Source organism: Polyodon spathula, chromosome 1 (genome assembly GCF_017654505.1).
Source record: "Polyodon spathula isolate WHYD16114869_AA chromosome 1, ASM1765450v1, whole genome shotgun sequence".
Classification (NCBI taxonomy): Eukaryota; Metazoa; Chordata; class Actinopteri; order Acipenseriformes; family Polyodontidae; genus Polyodon; species Polyodon spathula.
This window is the reverse complement of record NC_054534.1, coordinates 48,841,288-48,859,563: the sequence shown is the minus strand read 5'-3', so window position 1 is coordinate 48,859,563 and position 18,276 is coordinate 48,841,288. Positions and strand designations below refer to the sequence as shown.

Here is an 18,276-nt window from a genome sequence, read left to right as displayed (position 1 = left end):
TAAGAACATTTTTTGAAACACCAGCGAGGAAAGCATTGCAGTAATCTATATGGGGAAAAAACAAAAGCATGTATAAGCTTCTTTGCATCCGGCTCAGAAAGACAAGGCCGAATACAAGCAATAGTCTACAGGTGGAAAAAAAGACCTTAGTAACATTGCGAATATGCTCTTGAAAAGCCAAATTTGGATAAAAAAAATAATACCATGGTTCTTTACACTAGGCTGGGTCTCAATTCCATGAATAACCAGTTTAAAACTTTCACATTTATGAAGTTGATATGAGAAGCCAGCCAGCATTACCTTGGTCTTATCAGGGTTCAACTGTAACAAATTCTTCTGCATCCAATTCTTAATAAGAACATATATATTAAAACACATGAGACAGAATATATGTTCTAATATAATTATGTCAAATATATCAGTTTTACAGTGTTTTCCTGTTTTTTTTTTCTTAACTCTAAACAAATTCCTGTGATGTTTTGTTTCTGTGTGCTGCTGTAAACTGTCTCCGACGGACCGGAGACATACTCATACCTAGACGCCCTGCAGCAGTCTTTCTGACGGCTGTATTCAAAACACTGTAAATAGTATGAAAGTAGAAACAGTCGGATGCAATTGATTTATTTATTTAACTGAGTACGCCACAAACATCTGAACAACATCGGTTTGCAACATACTGTACAGCATTACATTTTTTACTTTTCAACAGCAATCAGTTTATCAGATGAGCAAAAGCAAATGAACAATGAAGATAAATAAACTTAGAAAAAAAACATTTTACAGAAGTGCACAGCACAAGAAGTTATAAAAAAAAAGAATAATTTATTTTTATTTTTTTCGACAAAAGGGCATGCCTTTATCTTGAGTCTAAGGTTGTTCACAGTCAACACAGATAATGCACTTTCTGCACAGGGAACAGCTGTCCAAAGTTTTATTTTTATTGCACTTGCCAACTTGGCATTAACATCTCTTGCGGTTATCAACGGGGTTGCCAGCTTCAGCTGTGGGGACACACTTGGCAGTCTCCCTCTGTTCCAAATGCTTCTTGCGAAGTTCCTGTACCAACTGTAAAATATATTCTTTCCTTGGTAAATTCTTCTCTGTGCATTCTTTGTAAAGTACCCAGGAGTTGATGGCTGCTAGGTCTAATACATTGTAAAACATCTGAACAGACCACTGTCGGGAGCCAGCTTTCTCTGAATACTTTCATGCCATCTGTGGCAGAGCACAGCTCTGCCATTTAAAAATTGGCAGGGATGGGGTTAAATTCCCCTACCTGCCTGGCTTTATTGTGTTCAGGTGGCTGGGGTTGATTAGTTGATTAGCTTAATTAACGATCAATCAGCGCCCAGCCATCTGACATAAAAGGAGGCCTCTGCTTCCCATTCGGAGGACGGAGCTGAGGAAGCAGGCTGGTGTTTGTGGTTTTGAAATTTTCTAAATCCAGTGAAGGCACTGCCCAGCCTGGAAACCTTTATTTTTGTGAGTTTTGCTTTTTGTTTTATTTGTGTTTAAATATTTGTTGTTTTGCCCTTGTGCACTTTTATTTTGTGTTAATTTATAATAAAAGTATACATTTTTTTGAACTGCAGTCTGTCTCTGGGCCTCTATCCACTCGCCAGCCTGTCACACCATCTGATCCCAAACATCAACTACATATTTTGTTGCGTAGTAAAACTCCACGGTCTCTGGTATTTATTTTCAATAGTCCCAATGCTGATCGACTGACCAAAGCAGTGCAGCTGGCAAGCAGGCACCAGCCTTCAAAAGGCTGATTGAAAACAATACACTGTCAATCATTCACTCAGGCAGAGAACAGAGACTATTCTGATTACAGCTAAACACATTGCGGACTGGTAAATAAAAATAATAAAGTAGAATACCATTCTGTATAATCAAAATACAGTTGTTTTCTGTGTGTCCGTCCCAGGGCTTTTAGGTATAATGTAATATATCTCCTTTATTTCTGCACTCCCGTGTTTCATGCTTTGTGAGCATATATAATACGTATGGACAGAAAGGTACATATACGCGCAGCCCCATATGTGTTGCAAGACTGGAGAAAATTACATTTTAAAACCAAAAACCTCCAAAATGACCGCCATGGGGCTTCTAGTGTTAAAAATGAAGTGCTTGGGCAGTGAAAGTCAATCTCCCCCTATCCAATGATATGTGTTAACAAGCTGTACTGCAAAGTATGGTGGCCCAGTAAGTCAAATAAGTGAAGTGCGTTTTTTATCGTGTTTACCCGATCACAGGCCCAGAATGACATTTCAGTATGATCGTGTTTACAAGATCATGATCCTTAAAGGGTTAACTGAATGATTGATGGTCAATTGGGCTCCTGCTATATGCTATATAAAGGAGGACATTTATCCAGATTACAAATAATCACAATGAGGAAACCTGTTTTTTGAAGTACTTAATAGCATCGCGGTAAAGTAAGCTTGACATTCAATATTCAACATTAGTTTTATATTCTCACTCCATAGTGCATATAGACCAGGCATGCAGAAAAGGCTTGTTTACCTTAATTCCAGCAGCTTTACAGCTTTCAAAACATTTCTTCCTGAAAGGTAAATCTCCATCCCATTCTTTTGCAGACTGAAGCAGGTTTTCCTCAAGGATTTGTCTGTATTTAGATCCATCCATTTTTCCCTCTACCCTGACAAGTTTCCCAGTCCCTGCTGACGAAAGCATCCCCATGCTATGATGCTGCCACCACCATTATTCACAGTAAGGATTGTGTTACCTGGATGATGTGCTATGTTGGGTTTGCACCAAACGGCTTTGCATTTAGGCCAAATACTTCAATGTTTGTTTCATCTTACCACCAATCATTTGCCACATCTTTTCAGACTCTCCCACATGCATTTTTGCAAATTCCAAGCGGCATTTTACATGGGTTTTTTTAGAAATGGCTTCCTTCTTGCCACTCTTCCATACACGCCAAATTTATGGAGCTATTGTTGAGCTATCAGCTATTAAGAACATAAGAACATAAGAAAGTTTACAAACGAGAGGAGGCCATTCGGCCCATCTTGCTCGTTTGGTTGTTAGTAGCTTATTGATCCCAAAATCTCATCAAGCAGCTTCTTGAAGGATCCCAGGGTGTCAGCTTCAACAACATTACTGGGGAGTTGATTCCAGACCCTCACAATTCTCTGTGTAAAAAAGTGCCTCCTATTTTCTGTTCTGAATGCCCCTTTTTCTAATCTCCATTTGTGACCCCTGGTCCTTGTTTCTTTTTTTCAGGCTGAAAAAGTCCCTTGGGTCGACACTGTCAATACCTTTTAGAATTTTGAATGCTTGAATTAGGTCGCCACGTAGTCTTCTTTGTTCAAGACTGAACAGATTCAATTCTTTTAGCCTGTCTGCATATGACATGCCTTTTAAGCCCGGAATAATTCTGGTCGCTCTTCTTTGCACTCTTTCTAGAGCAGTAATATCTTTTTTATAGCAAGATGACCAGAACTGCACACAATATTCAAGATGAGGTATTACCAATGCATTGTACAGTTTTAACATTACTTCCCTTGATTTAAATTCAACACTTTTCACAATGTATCCGAGCATCTTGTTAGCCTTTTTTATAGCTTCCCCACATTGTCTAGATGAAGACATTTCTGAGTCAACAAAAACTCCTAGGTCTTTTTCATAGATTCCTTCTCCAATTTCAATATCTCCCATATGATATTTATAATGTACATTTTTATTTCCTGCGTGCAGTACCTTACACTTTTCTCTATTAAATGTCATTTGCCATGTGTCTGCCCAGTTCTGAATCTTGTCTAGATCATTTTGAATGACCTTTGCTGCTGCAACAGTGTTTGCCACTCCTCCTTTTTCGTGTCATCTGCAAATTTAACAAGTTTGCTTACTGTACTAGAATCTAAATCATTAATGTAGATTAGGAATAGCAGAGGACCTAATACTGATCCCTGTGGTACACCACTGGTTACCACACTCCATTCTGAGGTTTTTTCCTCTAATCAGTACTTTCTGTTTTCTACATGTTAACCACTCCCTAATCCATGTACATGTGTTTCCTTGAATCCCAACTGCGTTCAGTTTGAGAATTAATCTTTTGTGCGGGACTTTGTCAAAAGCTTTCTGGAAATCTAAATAAACCATGTCATATGCTTTGCAATTATCCATTATCGATGTTGCATCCTCAAAAAAATCAAGCAAGTTAGTTAGGCACGATCTCCCTTTCCTAAAACCATGTTGACTGTCTCCAAGGACCCTGTTACCATATAGGTAATTTTCCATTTTGGATCTTATTATAGTTTCCATAAGTTTGCATATAATAGAAGTCAGGCTTACTGGTCTGTAGTTACCTGGTTCAGTTTTGTTTCCCTTTTTGTGGATCGGTATTACGTTTGCAATTTTCCAGTCTGTCGGTACCCCCCCTGTGTCAAGAGACTGCTGCATGATCTTGGTTAGCGGTTTGTAAATTACTTCTTTAATTTCTTTGAGTACTATTCGGAGGATCTCATCCGGCCCAGATGATTTGTTTATTTTAAGAGCTCCTAGTCCCTTTAACACTTCTGCCTCTATTATGTTAAAGTTATTTAAAACTGGATAGGAACTGGATGACATGTGGGGCATGTTGTCAGTATCTTCCTTTGTAAAAACTTGTGAAAAGTAATCATTTAACATATTTGCTATTTTTTTTTCTTCCTCTACGATTTTGCCATTTGTATCTCTTAAACATTTAATCTCCTCTTTGAATGTTCTCTTGCTGTTGTAATATTGGAAAAACATTTTGGAATTGGTTTTAGCTCCCTTAGCAATGTTCATTTCTATTTCTCTCTTGGCCTTTCTAACTTCCTTTTTGACTTGCATTTGCAGTTCTGTGTACTCTTTCTGTGTACTTTCTTTTTGGTCCTTTTTTAATGCTCTGTAAAGTGCCTTTTTTTTCGCTGAATATTTTTTTTAATTGATCTATTAAACCATTTTGGCAATTTAGTTTTACATTTAGATTTGTCTACTTTAGGGATGTAATTGTTTTGCGCCTCTAGTACTACATTTTTGAAGAACAACCATCCTTTTTCTGTGGATGTTTTCTCTATTTTACTCCAATCTACTTCTGTTAGTCTCTGTTTCATGCCTTCATAGTTTGCTTTTCTAAAATTGTAAACCTTAGCTTTAGTCTTTACTTTTGGGGTTTTAAAAAACACTTCAAATGAGACCATGTTGTGGTCTGAGTTTGCCAGTGGTTCTCTGACCTCTGTTTTAGTTATTCTATCTTCGTTATTTGAAAAGACTAAATCAAGGCATGCCTCCCCTCTAGTGGGTGCCTTCACAAATTGTGTTAGGAAGCAGTCATTTGTCATTTCCACCATTTCTATTTCATCCTTCGCGCTACCCACCGGGTTTTCCCATTTTATTTGGGGGAAGTTGAAATCCCCCATTAGTATGGCTTCTCCTTTGCTACACACATTTCTAATGTCATTGTATAACAGATTATTTTGCTCACCGTCTGAATCTGGCGGTCTATAGCATGCTCCTATTATTATGCCTTTTGAATTTTTGTCTGTTATTCTGACCCATATTGATTCGGTTTTATTTTCTTTGTCCAGGTTTAACACCTGGGCTTCAAGACTGTTTCTTATGTATAGCGCTACCCCTCCTCCTCTTCTGTCCTGCCTGTCTTTCCTATACAGTGTATACCCACAAATATTATATTCGTCCCCATCACTCTCAGATAACCACGTTTCTGTAACACCTATCACATCATAGTTACCTGTTAGTGCAGTAGCTTCAAGTTCTAGAATTTTGTTTCTGATACTTCTAGCATTTAGATAAATACATTTAATGGTTGTCTTATTGGACTTATGAGTTGTTGTTCTGTTGTTGACACATGGACAGTTTCTCCCATCTCAGCCATGGAACGCTGTAGGTCTTTTAGAGTTGTCATTGGCCTCTTGGTGGCTTCTCTGACCAATGCCCTTCTTACCCTGCTGCTCAGTTTGGGAGGACGGCCTGCTCTAAGCAGAGTCTGGGTGGTGCCTTATACCTTCAGGGATATTCATGCCCCCCCCCCCCCCCCCATTGGTGTTGATATTCCTGAAACAGGAACCCCCCCCCCCACAACAGAGAGGTGTTGTCACAAAGACGGCCGGAGTGGGGGACGTCAGACCAGAAACAGGAACCAGGAAATACACAACAGAGAGGTGGAGTTGGGTGGAGGTGAGTGCCTACTTGCGCTCAGCATTTAATGAATTAACAGAACAGTAAATAAAAAGGTTGTAACAAACAAAAACACAGCACACGGCACTGGTAGCCAAAATAAACAGACAAACAAAACGGGCTAACACTAAACAAACACGGTGAGCTGATATTTTACTTATTATAATTATTACCTCGGTCTCCAATCCCGTTTTATGCAGCTGTACCGAGACTCGATTGCTAATCAATCATTCAATTGGAGTCGCGGTACAACTGCACGTGAATTAATAAAGTGCAATTCCCCGTGCTCACATATTATTACTTTTTACTTGCACGTGAAGTGCTGTGCAATCCTCGTGCATAATTACAAATATACATTTTAAACACTTGTGTTACACAGACCCGTTTATATCCCGTATATCAATGACTATACACCAACATTAACACACAACATACAACACAAAATATACACAGGGGCGAGCACTTTGCCACAGTTGTGTAAATCAAAGGAAAAAAAATCCCATTTAAATGCATCAAGATTCACAAACTGAAAACGTCCAAGTGGGGTGAATACTTCTTATAGGCACTGTACTAAGCATGCATTATTATTATTATATATTATTATTATTATTATTATTATTATTATTATAATAATAATAATAATAATAATAATAATAATAATAATAATAATAATAAAGCCCTTAAAATTCTCAACCATAACAGAAAAAAGGCAACTTGTGTAATTTAGCCAGCATGATTAAAAAAAAACAAATTTTGTTGTAGTTATTGAATAACTTTTAATTGCTGTTGGTATTCTTAGTTTGCTACATTGAAAAATATGGGTCAATTGCAACGAACTGAAAGGCAACATCAACTGATTGCAACATCAACTGGGGATGATCCCATGGTTAGTACGCAGCTCTGTACTAAAAAAGGTCTCAATTGCAACAAACCCAAAAATAACTGCGGCTGCCCTCTAGAGGATACTAAGTATGAGACTAAGTTAGTCTAACCCTTTCTGCAGACTAACGATTTTTAGTACTGTACTAAGTGAAACAAATATGAAAAATCCCAAAATGTATTGACAACTTTTGTAACTGAACAATTCATAATCACAAACCCATGTACCTATATTTTACATATAAAAGACATATTTACGTGTGTGTGTGTGTGTGTATACATACTGAACAAAAATATAAACGCAACATGTAGTGTTGGTTCCATGTTTCATGTGCTGAAATAAAAAGATCCCAGAAATTTTCCATACGCACAAAAAGCTTATTTCTCTCAAATTTTGTGCACAAATTTGTTTGCATCCCTGTTAGTGAGCATTTCTCCTTTGCCAAGATAATCCATCCACCTGACAGGTATCAAGAAGCTGATTAAACAGCATGATCATTACACAGGTGCACCTTGTGCTGGGGACAGTAAAAAGCCACTCTGAAATGTGCAGTTTTGTCACACAACACAATGCCACAGATGTCTCAAGTTTGCAATTGGCATGCTGACTGCAGGAATGTCCACCAGAGCCGTTGCCAAAGAATTGCATGTTCATTTCTCTACCATAAGCCGCCTCCAACGTCATTTTAGAGAATTTGCCAGTAAATCCAACCGGCCTCACAGCCGCAGACCACGTGTAACCATGCCAGCCCAGGACCTCCACATTCGGCTTCTTCACCTGAGAGATCGTCTGAGACCAGCCACCTGGACAGCTGATGAAACTGGGTTTGCACAACCGAAGAATTTCTGCACAAACTGTCAGAAACCATCTCAGGGAAGCTCATCTATGTGCTCATCGTCCTCACCAGGGTCTTCACCTGACTGCAGTTCGGCGTCATAACCGACTTCAGTGGGCAAATGCTCACCTTCGATGGCCACTGGCACGCTGGAGAAGTTTGCTCTTCACGGATGAATCCCGGTTTCAACTGTACCGGGGAGATGGCAGACAGCGTATATGGCGTCATGTGGGCAAGCGGTTTACTGATGTCAGTGTTGTGAACAGAGTGCCCCATGGTGGCAGTGGGGTTATCGTATGGGCAGGCATAAGCTACGGACAACGAACACAATTGCATTATTGATGGCAATTTGAATGCACAGAGATACCGTGACGAGATCCTGAGGCCCATTGTCGTGCCTTTCATCCACCGCCATCACCTCATGTTTCAGCATGATAATGCACAGCCCCAGTCGCAAAGATCTGTACACAATTCCTGGAAGCTGAACATGTCCCAGTTTTAACATAGCCTGCATACTCCTCAGACATGTGAGCATGTTTGGGATGCTCTGGATCGACGTGTACGACAGCATGTTCCAGTTCCTGCCAATATCCAGCAACTTCACACAGCCATTGAAGAACAGTGAGACAACATTCCACCGGCCACAATCAACAGCCTGATCAACTCTATCTGAAGGAGATGTGTCCAACAGATGCATATCTGTATTCCCAGTCATGTGAAATCCATAGATTAGGGCCTAATGAATTTATTTCAATTGATTGATTGACTGACCCCCACACTGATCCACAGCGAAAACAAAATCTAAGGGCAAAATATTAAAATTACGGTTGAAAGGATTTATTACAAATGTCATGAAATAATTGAGAATATATTTAAAGCTGTACAGTAATTATTTATTACCCACATGGAACATAATTGCAATATAATAGAGTAATAGCATTGCGTCATGCCTAATGTAGATGCCTGTAACCAGATCCAGACTGCCGTGCTTGATTGTATGTCCGCAGAGAACATTCATCTTATGGACTGTGGACTGCCCTTTAGTTTAGACATGACTGTAGAAAGCATTCAATAACTCCTAGTTATCAACAGCAGTTTACTATCGTTCACTCTTATGAATAACAGGTTGACGCTCAGGACCAATGAAAACTTTATGCTAATGAGGTCATCGTTAAGCTTTATCTCAATTTGTTTAAAACATGCCTTCATAGACAAAAATCGTTGGGGCTTAACGACACATCTGAATTATCTCTTATGAATAGCAACTGCCATTAAATAGGCGCCTATGGACGAAATCCAATCATATACTCCTGTGTTCTCATTTTGACAGGCATTAAATCTTTATGAATCAAGCCCATAGTGTGTGTTTTCTATCGAAATTCAAATTCAATATCTGTGTACTATGATTATTTAAAAGTTCAATCCACCTTTGCAGTAGGATCAAAATGACTGCCAGATCGAAATCGGTATCACAGCAATCTCGATCGCATGTTGATGTTTTGAAAAACCCAGTTTCACAATATAATCCCGATCAAATGCGGAAATTACATTATCAAAGTTTTGAAAAACCAGCCCCTTGAATATGAAACCATGACACAATTATTTAAAAATATTTTTTTTTCCGTGGAATCTAGAGATTTATTATTATTAGAATGCATCATTTTTAAATGTTTGGTGTTTCTGTAGTGACAGCACTTTTTTGTTAAACATATTTTATATTTATATTTGTGCTCTACATTTATTGCTGAACACATTTTATAAGAAAATCGATGTGATTATAATCTCTCATTCATAAACTGATTTAATAACTCAACTTAAAACAGATCTAGACTCCTCACAGCAGAATGTTTTATCATTGGCTTAAGCACGTGCCTTTTTAGGATGATTTTTAGGACAGTACAATGGAAGAGTAAAAAAATAGCCACCATGTTTGTATTTATTGACACACATTGTAACAAAATTCTTAGGAACAAAAGTTTGCACCAGACTCACTTTAAATTGTGATGTAAAAGATGGCATTACTATAAACATTTATTAACTATTTAATAAATACATTTGAAATAAAACTGTTTATTAAACTGTTATTCACAGGTTTTTTTTTTTTTTTTTTTTTTTTTTTTGTCATTTACTGTAAATTCAGCCTAAGGGAGACTTTGTGCAATTTTTGTATATTTTTTGTTATTGTATAAAAACTGAATGGTATGTTTATGAGCTTTACAAGATTTCCAGAGGGGAAATAAACCTTACTAAACATTTATTTTGTTCAATTTCAATTTTGCCCCTCGATTACCAAAAATAAATAAATAAATGCTGCAAGTCTTGCCGTAATGTATTTTCTTAAAGCACATTTCAGGTCCCTAGACAAGTTATTTAAAAAACATGCTTGATGCTGGTGGTTGTCTTTTATTGCTTAGGTGCGTAAGGAGTATGGCAAGTGTCTGCGCACACATTGTTGCAGTGGGAAGAGTGTAGAAACCTCGATTGGTTCAGGGAAAACATCTGGTTCCCGAACTCCTGGAAGGTATTCCACAGGTTCACAAGTAAGTCATCAGCCTTTGGGTTTTTTAATGTATATGTTAGTTGTTTGTCTTCTGTAATGATTTTCCAGTATAATCAATGTTGGTGTCATTTGTTGTGAAACTACAAATTTATCTTAAGGGTGAATATTTCATGACATTTTATAGTTTCCAATGTAGCTTTAAATTGAATTTTCATAGTTTCTTTCTTCCCACTTACATTTTTACAATGTTTGCAGTCCTCCTGAGTTGTTCTTATTGCAATTACTTCAATACGTGTTCAGGAGCTGCCCTTTATCAGTCAAAGTGTCTTTGCATTTGTAAGTCATCCCCATCTAGTGATCTTCCACTTTGGATCAAGCTTCCTTTGCTTTGCTGTATTGGTGCTTACTAATATAAAGTTCCTTACTAATATAAAGTTACGTTTGTTTATGGCAGGCAACTGATATAGAACTTTAGAGAACTCATACTGTAATCTAATCACCTTAACAAAGAAAAAAAATAATAAAAAGGTAAAGGAACAGTAAAAAAACAAACTGACCTACAATGTCTTTACTGTGAATATTAAATGTTTGGGGCATATAAATGGGCCATAAAAATTACTTGTTTATTAGTCACCGGCATATTTTTATCCTTGCATACTGTGAGCAAGCCCGAGCAAGGTGTCCAGTATAAAAAAGGTCAGTTTCTTCAACATTTAGGGGGTAAAAAACTGTAGTGCACCCCTAGTGGTCATTATATAATAGCCTCATTACAGAAATTCCAAAATGGCCATTAATGAAGATTAAGAATGCAAATATGGAGTAATAAACAGCTAAAAAATATAATATTATGCATATTCATAGTTTAAAGTATTAATTTGTGCAATGACACAAATCAGAATAATACATATCAACAGGCAACTGTAGAAAACTGGGATTTGTCCGTTTAGGCTGTTTAGGAAATGTAACCATTACCGACTGGGATATATCTCTTATAGCCAGAATTCTGACCTGGGCACTTACATCAAAGTTGCTCCTTTAACCCCATCTGCTGTCGCATAGGGATCAGTGCCATTTTTCTTTCATCCTGCCTGAGAAGGAGTGAGCTCTGACTAATGTAGCAGAGTAAAGGGAGGAGAGGTAGTGAGGGGCATGACGTTTCCCAGAATGCCACAGGAGAAGCCAAAGAGGAACACCGAGCTCCAATTGAGTTAATGAGGCCCTACAGTCAGGGCTGTGTGCCAGGCTGTGAAGCTACATGTGCTGGGGAGACCCGTGTGTTCCTGTGTTAGTGTAAGAACATAAGAAAGTTTACAAACGAGAGGAGGCCATTCGGCCCATCTTGCTTGTTTGGTTGTTAGTAACTTATTGATCCCAGAATCTCATCAAGCAGCTTCTTGAAGGATCCCAGGGTGTCAGCTTCAACAACATTACTGGGGAGTTGATTCCAGAACCTCACAATTCTCTGTGTAAAAAAGTGCCTCCTATTTTCTGTTCTGAATGCCCCTTTGTCTAATCTCCATTTCTGACCCCTGGTCCTTGTTTCTTTTTTCCGGCTGAAAAAGTCCCTTGGTTCGACACTGTCAATACCTTTTAGAATTGTGAATGCTTGAATTAGGTCGCCACGTAGTCTTCTTTGTACTGGGTGTGCACATGTTTGTTTGCTGGTGAAGAGCATAGCCGTCCAGCGTGTTAGTTAGGGCCTTTCAAGAAGAGTTTAGTTAGCGCTGTATTCAGGAGTTAGGTTGTTGTTTGGTTTTTATTTTTGTTTATGCAAATATACGTGTGCAACAGTCATAAAATCCAGTATCTGTGTCTTGTTGATTCATTTTTAAAGGGTGCGACGAGCCAGAGGCGAGGACTTTGCCACATTAATCAGTCAAACCTTATGGAGAAAAGTTGATATTTCACTTGCTCTCTCTCTCTTATTTCAATTCTGAAATAATTTTGTTTTAGCATAAGCATATATTTATCTTTTAGCCTAGGTTCTGATTAAGTCCCACCAGGGTCTTGTGTGCTGTGCAAAGCAGGCTGCTCTCCCTCCGCTTAACTGGGATTCAGTTATTTTCTGCTGCTGTTCATGCTCCTTCCCTTGCTGCTCAGCTCTTCAGGAGTCGATATTATTTCTTGCTAACGCCATTTCATATATATTTATATATATCAGCATGTGCGTTGTCTGTCTCACTGTACTAGGCTTGCCTATATCCAGCGGTATCCAGCCAGCTTTTCGTGCCACAGAGACACTGCCAGTGTTAAGTGCTTTTAGCTACACTGTGCTGTGGATTTGGCAGGAGCCGTTTTGACAGGAATTTATTCCTAGTGGCCTTTGCAGTTGCTGTGTCTGCTTTAGTGTCACTGCCAACAAAATCTACTAGATTATTCTAGTTAGCAGGCGATCTCCAGCCCCTGTCTGTTTAACAGTGCATACTTGTATTTGCCAGTGGCTCTCTCAGGTATTTACCTGCACGCCACTTCTTGTGGTACCAGAGTCAGTACCAGTGACCTTGTTTGGTACCGGGGCCAGTACCAGTGACTTGGTTCGGTACCTGAATCATTTGCAATTACCTATTTGGTATCAGAGCTGGTATCAGTGGCCTGGTTGATATCAGAATCGGTACCAGAACCGGTATCAATGGCTAAGTTTGGTACCAAGACCGCTACCCGTGCTCCATTCTTGTGAAATCCATGTGCACAACAGTTCTTGGCATTCCAGTCAGTGGTGCTGTCTGTTTTTTTGTCGCACCGGCTGAACTGTTTATTCCAACCTTGTGCCATGCCTGGGTTTCATCCTTGTGTTGCTTGGAAGAGGAACATTCTGGCATTAGATAAGGACAACAGGTGCATCTGCTGCCAGGGAAAGGAGCATGCAAAAGGAGCAATTATGCTATTATAATTGTGCTTATTTTTCAAAGAGGACATTGGAAAGCAGGCTGGTTTGCTGTTCAAGGAACCGCTGTGCCTCCTTGACACTGACACAACATCCAGAACCCACCCTATTGTCTCCTGAAATGCAGTTGAAAGAGTTCCCCCGGGAGATAAGAAGCAACCCTCTAGGGGTAAGAGCAGGACTAAGAGCCTGCATTCCTGCAGATCGCAGTTCGGAAAACTGGAAGAAAGTGGGCAGCAAAGAAAGCCATGGAAGGTGCAAAGGCTGATCAGTGATATCATGGGGCAAGTCCAGCATGGAAGAGGGGGTCTTGGTCTCAGTTCAGCTCCTCCTACATGGCACAAGGCAGCCTCAGCTCAACAGAGAAAGCTAATAGTCAATGAGGTGAAAAAGCAGGAGAGGATGAGGTGAGTAAAGGCCGGTTCCCAGGCCAAGCAGGGAGAATGGATGAAATGGGAGAGTGTGGAACAACGCAAGATCTGGCAAGACCTATGGACAATGGAACAGAGCAGGAACAGGAGCAGTTTTTTCATCAGGTCAACATATGGTGTTCTCCCATCACCACAGAACCTAAACCTGTGGGTAGGAGAGGATCCCTCAGGTCCTTTGTGTTCAACATTTACCCTTTGCGGTCCTATGTCGGACCTGGTACGACATCGCGAAAATCCTTTTCCTGTCCATTGTCGGACTCTTTCTGACGTTGCCGAAAACCTTGATCTAACCCAGCATATGTTGTGTGTTTAAGCCGGAAAAAGCTGAGAGGCATTCCCTAATCATCTCTGATCGGAAAGAGACAGCCGAATAGACCATGTACAGGCTGAGCAAAGCCGAATTGAACAGATGGAGACTGAGACGCACAGAGTGAGAATAGCGCAGAGAAGATAGAGAAAGTCAAGGCAGCCTGAAGAACTTGCACAGATGATGGATGAGGCAGAAAGTACAGATTAAAGCAGTTTGGGTGATCATTTTGATCAATCTAGTGACGAGGAAGTAAATATTTCTCTCACTGAGGACTCTGAGGAAAGTGACCACAAACCAGACACGCAGCCGGAGGGCAAATGGAGACGCGCATCGTAAGTGCAGATGCTTTCACAAAACTCCAATTTACTGTGGTAAATAGGGGATATCAAGAGAGTATTACTTTGAGAACTGCACTGGAGTTTTTTCACCTTTTTTTCACGAATGCTTTGTTTACTGAAATTGTAAATGAAACCAGTAGATACGCGAGTGTAAAACTAACAGGACCGCTGCGTCATAATTCTATTTGGAACTCCTGGATACCTGTTACATTACCAGAGATGAAGGCATTTTTTGGTGTTCTGCTGAATATGGGACTGAATGTAAAAACAGACATAAAAGAATATTTCTCAGAGGAATGGGCTAACAGATTGCAGTTTTTCAAAGATGTATTCAAGAGATCACGTTTCTTGCAGATCTTTTGGACGCTACACCTTTGCCCTCACCCCACCCAGGTGCCTCATGCTGCTTTTGTTAGCAGAGGACAAAAGGTCAGGAATGTGGTCAGCTACATAGACACAAAATGCTGTGAGCTATTTATCCCAGGTAGACATTTGCATTGATGAGAGCAACGTTTGCTTCTAAGGAAGGATTATCTTCAAGTGCTACAATCCTCAGAAGCCTACCAAGTGGGGGGATGCGTGTGTTTGTTTTAGCTGACTGTGAAACTGGCTATGTCTCTGCTATTGTTCCTTACTTTGGTAGCCCAACAACAGACTGCATGTTGAGACCTGACATGCCATTTTCATCAAGAATTGAAATGGAATGAAAAGCCACTTTTCATTTCCAGAAATGAATCGAAGAGCACCAAAAACTATGCAGTGTGCACTGACAGAAAGACAAAAGGGGGGAGGAGAGAGACTGTATTCTTCGGCAAAACATGCTCAAGGCAGCCAGGGTTACACCCAGGTGACAGTTTTGAAAGATACCATACCATAGACACACACAGATTAATTTCTGTCACGAAATGCCTTTTTTGTTTGCAAACCTCACCTGGTGTAAATAGTTATAAAATTGATGAAAAAAATGTTTTTGCTATTTTTTTTTGTTTGTAGTAGTGTGTAATTGATTTGTAAAAAGTTTTGTACCTGTCTTTTGTACCTGTAATATAATCAAGCAAACATTCAAATTTTGTGACATTTTGTTACTTTTTTCACCTGATGTTCCTGATGTTATATATATATATATATATATATATATATATATATATAATATACATGCTTTATATCTTATATATATATATATATATATATAAAACAACATGCTTTTTGTTAAAAAAATTGGTACTGTTGTCTTTGCCTAGGGTACCCTTTGGACTTGCACTGCTTTGTTACTTGTTTTAAGAAAATAAAGTAACTTTATTTCAATTTGAACAGCACGTGGTCTGAAATGTTATTTTGTTCACAAAAATTAATTGGACTGGAGCAGCCTAACAGCCGCAGAATAAAAGGACTGCAAAGGGTTAAGGCACATTTTAACAGGACATAAGGTGGGTCTTGGCCAAGGACGGTTTACTTGGCGCCATGACCAGGTGCTGCGATGTTTGGTTTAGCAATGGAAGACAAGCGTAACATGACCAATAAATTGCCACCAGTTCCATCAAAACATTACACACAAAATTCAACATTCCAAGAAACACAGAGGATGGGAGGTGCCCACTTGAAGACCCCAGAGATTCACCCTACTTAGCTCAATCCAGACGGTTGTCATGCTGATGCGCAGGGGAGACCGCGCTGTGGTTGATCCCCGGAGCCAGCATTGCAGCAGTTGTGTGTGCTGATGCGCTGGGGAGGCAAAATAAACTAATCCTTGGAGCCAGTATTACACTTCAGCCATCAACACCAGGCAGAAGGAGAGCTACATTATCAGATGGAAGGAAACGCAAATGGATGGAGATGCAGATGGATCACATTAGTTTACTGTAAAGCTACGTCTTATTTGGTGCTTATCTTGGCGAGAGCCGAGTTCAAATCAGCATGAAGTTTTAATATCTACTCTCATGTGATGGAAATCATTAGTGGTTAACGTTACCTTACTACCCTGTTTACAAAGGGTGGTAATGTGAAATTAAATTTCTAATCACCGGGAACTGTATATTATTTTTTGTTGTACAAATATGAAATGCTTTATTTTGTATGAGTGACTAGTCATGCATTTAACGTGCATGACTATAAACTATATAAAAATTGAACAGGAATTTGTGTGAGTGGAATTATGTCTATTTTTTTAAGTAATATAGTCTATATATCAATATTGAAAGCGTATTAATTATTTTTGTTAATATATGTATTACACGTATTGTATGACAATCAATTAGCTCATTGTTATTGTGGATTTAAAACAAACGTGCATGCATAATGACTACAATCACATTTCGTCTGCAATGAATTATTTACTGAACCCTAATCACAATAACAGTTAGAAAGCTCTTATAAACATTTACCATAGAAAAAGGCATTACAAACTTGAAGCATACTGAAGCAGTGAAGTATGGTACAGCATATTATCGTAAATGCACAGGACAGCTATTGGAAATCTTTGTGAAGAAGTTTAGGCAAGACCGGGCTCGGGTGCTCTTTGTAACCCCAAAGTGGCCCTGGAGGACCTGGTTCTCGGCACTGGCACAGCTCCTATACAGTCAACAGTGGGAGATGCCAGCTCGTCGCGACCTGCTGAGCCAGGTGCAGCTTTGGGTCTAGCCTCTGAGTGAAGACACTCGGGTTATTTGACAAAGTCATTGAGATTCTTCAAAATGTCAGAGTACCGTCTATGTGCTACAGGTAAGGCTACAAATGGGTTATCTTTCAGACGAGGTGTCAGTTGCGTGGACTGGACCCCACGACTTGCCCCATGGCAGATATACTGCAATTTTTGCAGGACGTTTTGATGAAGGGAATTCTCCCTCCACACTTAAGGTCTACCTAGTAGCTATATCGGCTTGCCATGTTAAAATTGACTCTGTGTCCCCAGGAGCACACTTCCTGACAGGACAGTTTGGAAGGGTGCTCGGAGGTTAAGACCCCCTAGGAGAGACCTTGGTCCTCATTGGCGCCTCAATGTAGTGCGGGACACATTTACAAGACTGCCATTCGAGTCCCTACATGCAGCAGAGCTGAAATTCCTGTCTTTCAAGACTGCTCTCCTGCTTGCTATTACCTCTGTCAAGCGGGTAGGTGAAATGCATTTTCTTTTCCTTTTTTTTTTTTTTAATTTAGTAGTCAGCAATTGTTTTTATCGTTTTCTTCCCAATTTGGAATAGCCAATTATTTTTAGGCTCAGCTCACCGCTACCACCCCCGCTCTGACTCGGGAGCGGCGAAGACGAACACACATTGTCACCTGAGAGGTACAGCATCGGAGGACAAGGCAGCTTACAGGCAAGCCTGCAGGTGCCCGGCCAGACCACAGGGGTCGCTGGTGCGCAGTGACTCGAGGACACCCTGGCCGACCTAAGCCCTTCACCCCCTGGGTGGCGCTCGGCCAACTGTGTGCTGCCCCCTGGGAGCTCCCGTCCACTTTCGGCAGTGGAATAGCCTGGACTTGAACTGACGATGTCCAGGCTATAGGATACATCCTGCACTCCACACAGAGCGCCTTTACCAGATGCACCACTTGGGAGCCCGTGAAATGCATTTTCAACTGCAAAAGCCTGTTTGTTTTTTGCGGAGGCCAGAACTAAGGTTACTCTCTGCACCAATCCTGCTTTTCTCTCTAAAAGCATTTCTGGTTTCCATATTAACCAGTCAGTGAAATTGGACGCCTTCCATCCACCTCATTTCCAGTCTGACAGAGAGAGAACGCTCCATACACTCTGTCCAGTTAGGGCACTGCCGTATTATGTTGACCCAGAGTTGGCGGCAATCTGAGCAATTGTTTGTTTGCTTCGGATCTAAGTTCCGTGAACAAGCCCTGGCTAAACATAAATTATAAACACGGTCAGGATTACGTGCAATCTAGCCAATCTGC

General features: G+C 40.0%; 1 protein-coding gene across 1 annotated transcript in view; it reads left to right on the top strand.

Annotated features, from left to right (window-relative positions):
• Positions 1 to 18,276, top strand: part of adgrl3.1 (adhesion G protein-coupled receptor L3.1) — a 352,576-nt gene that overhangs the window by 311,986 nt on the left and 22,314 nt on the right. The window contains exon 21 of the mRNA XM_041259581.1: positions 10,325 to 10,450. Within this exon, the coding sequence (XP_041115515.1) occupies positions 10,325 to 10,450 (126 nt within the window). The remainder of the gene's footprint in view (positions 1 to 10,324; positions 10,451 to 18,276) is intronic.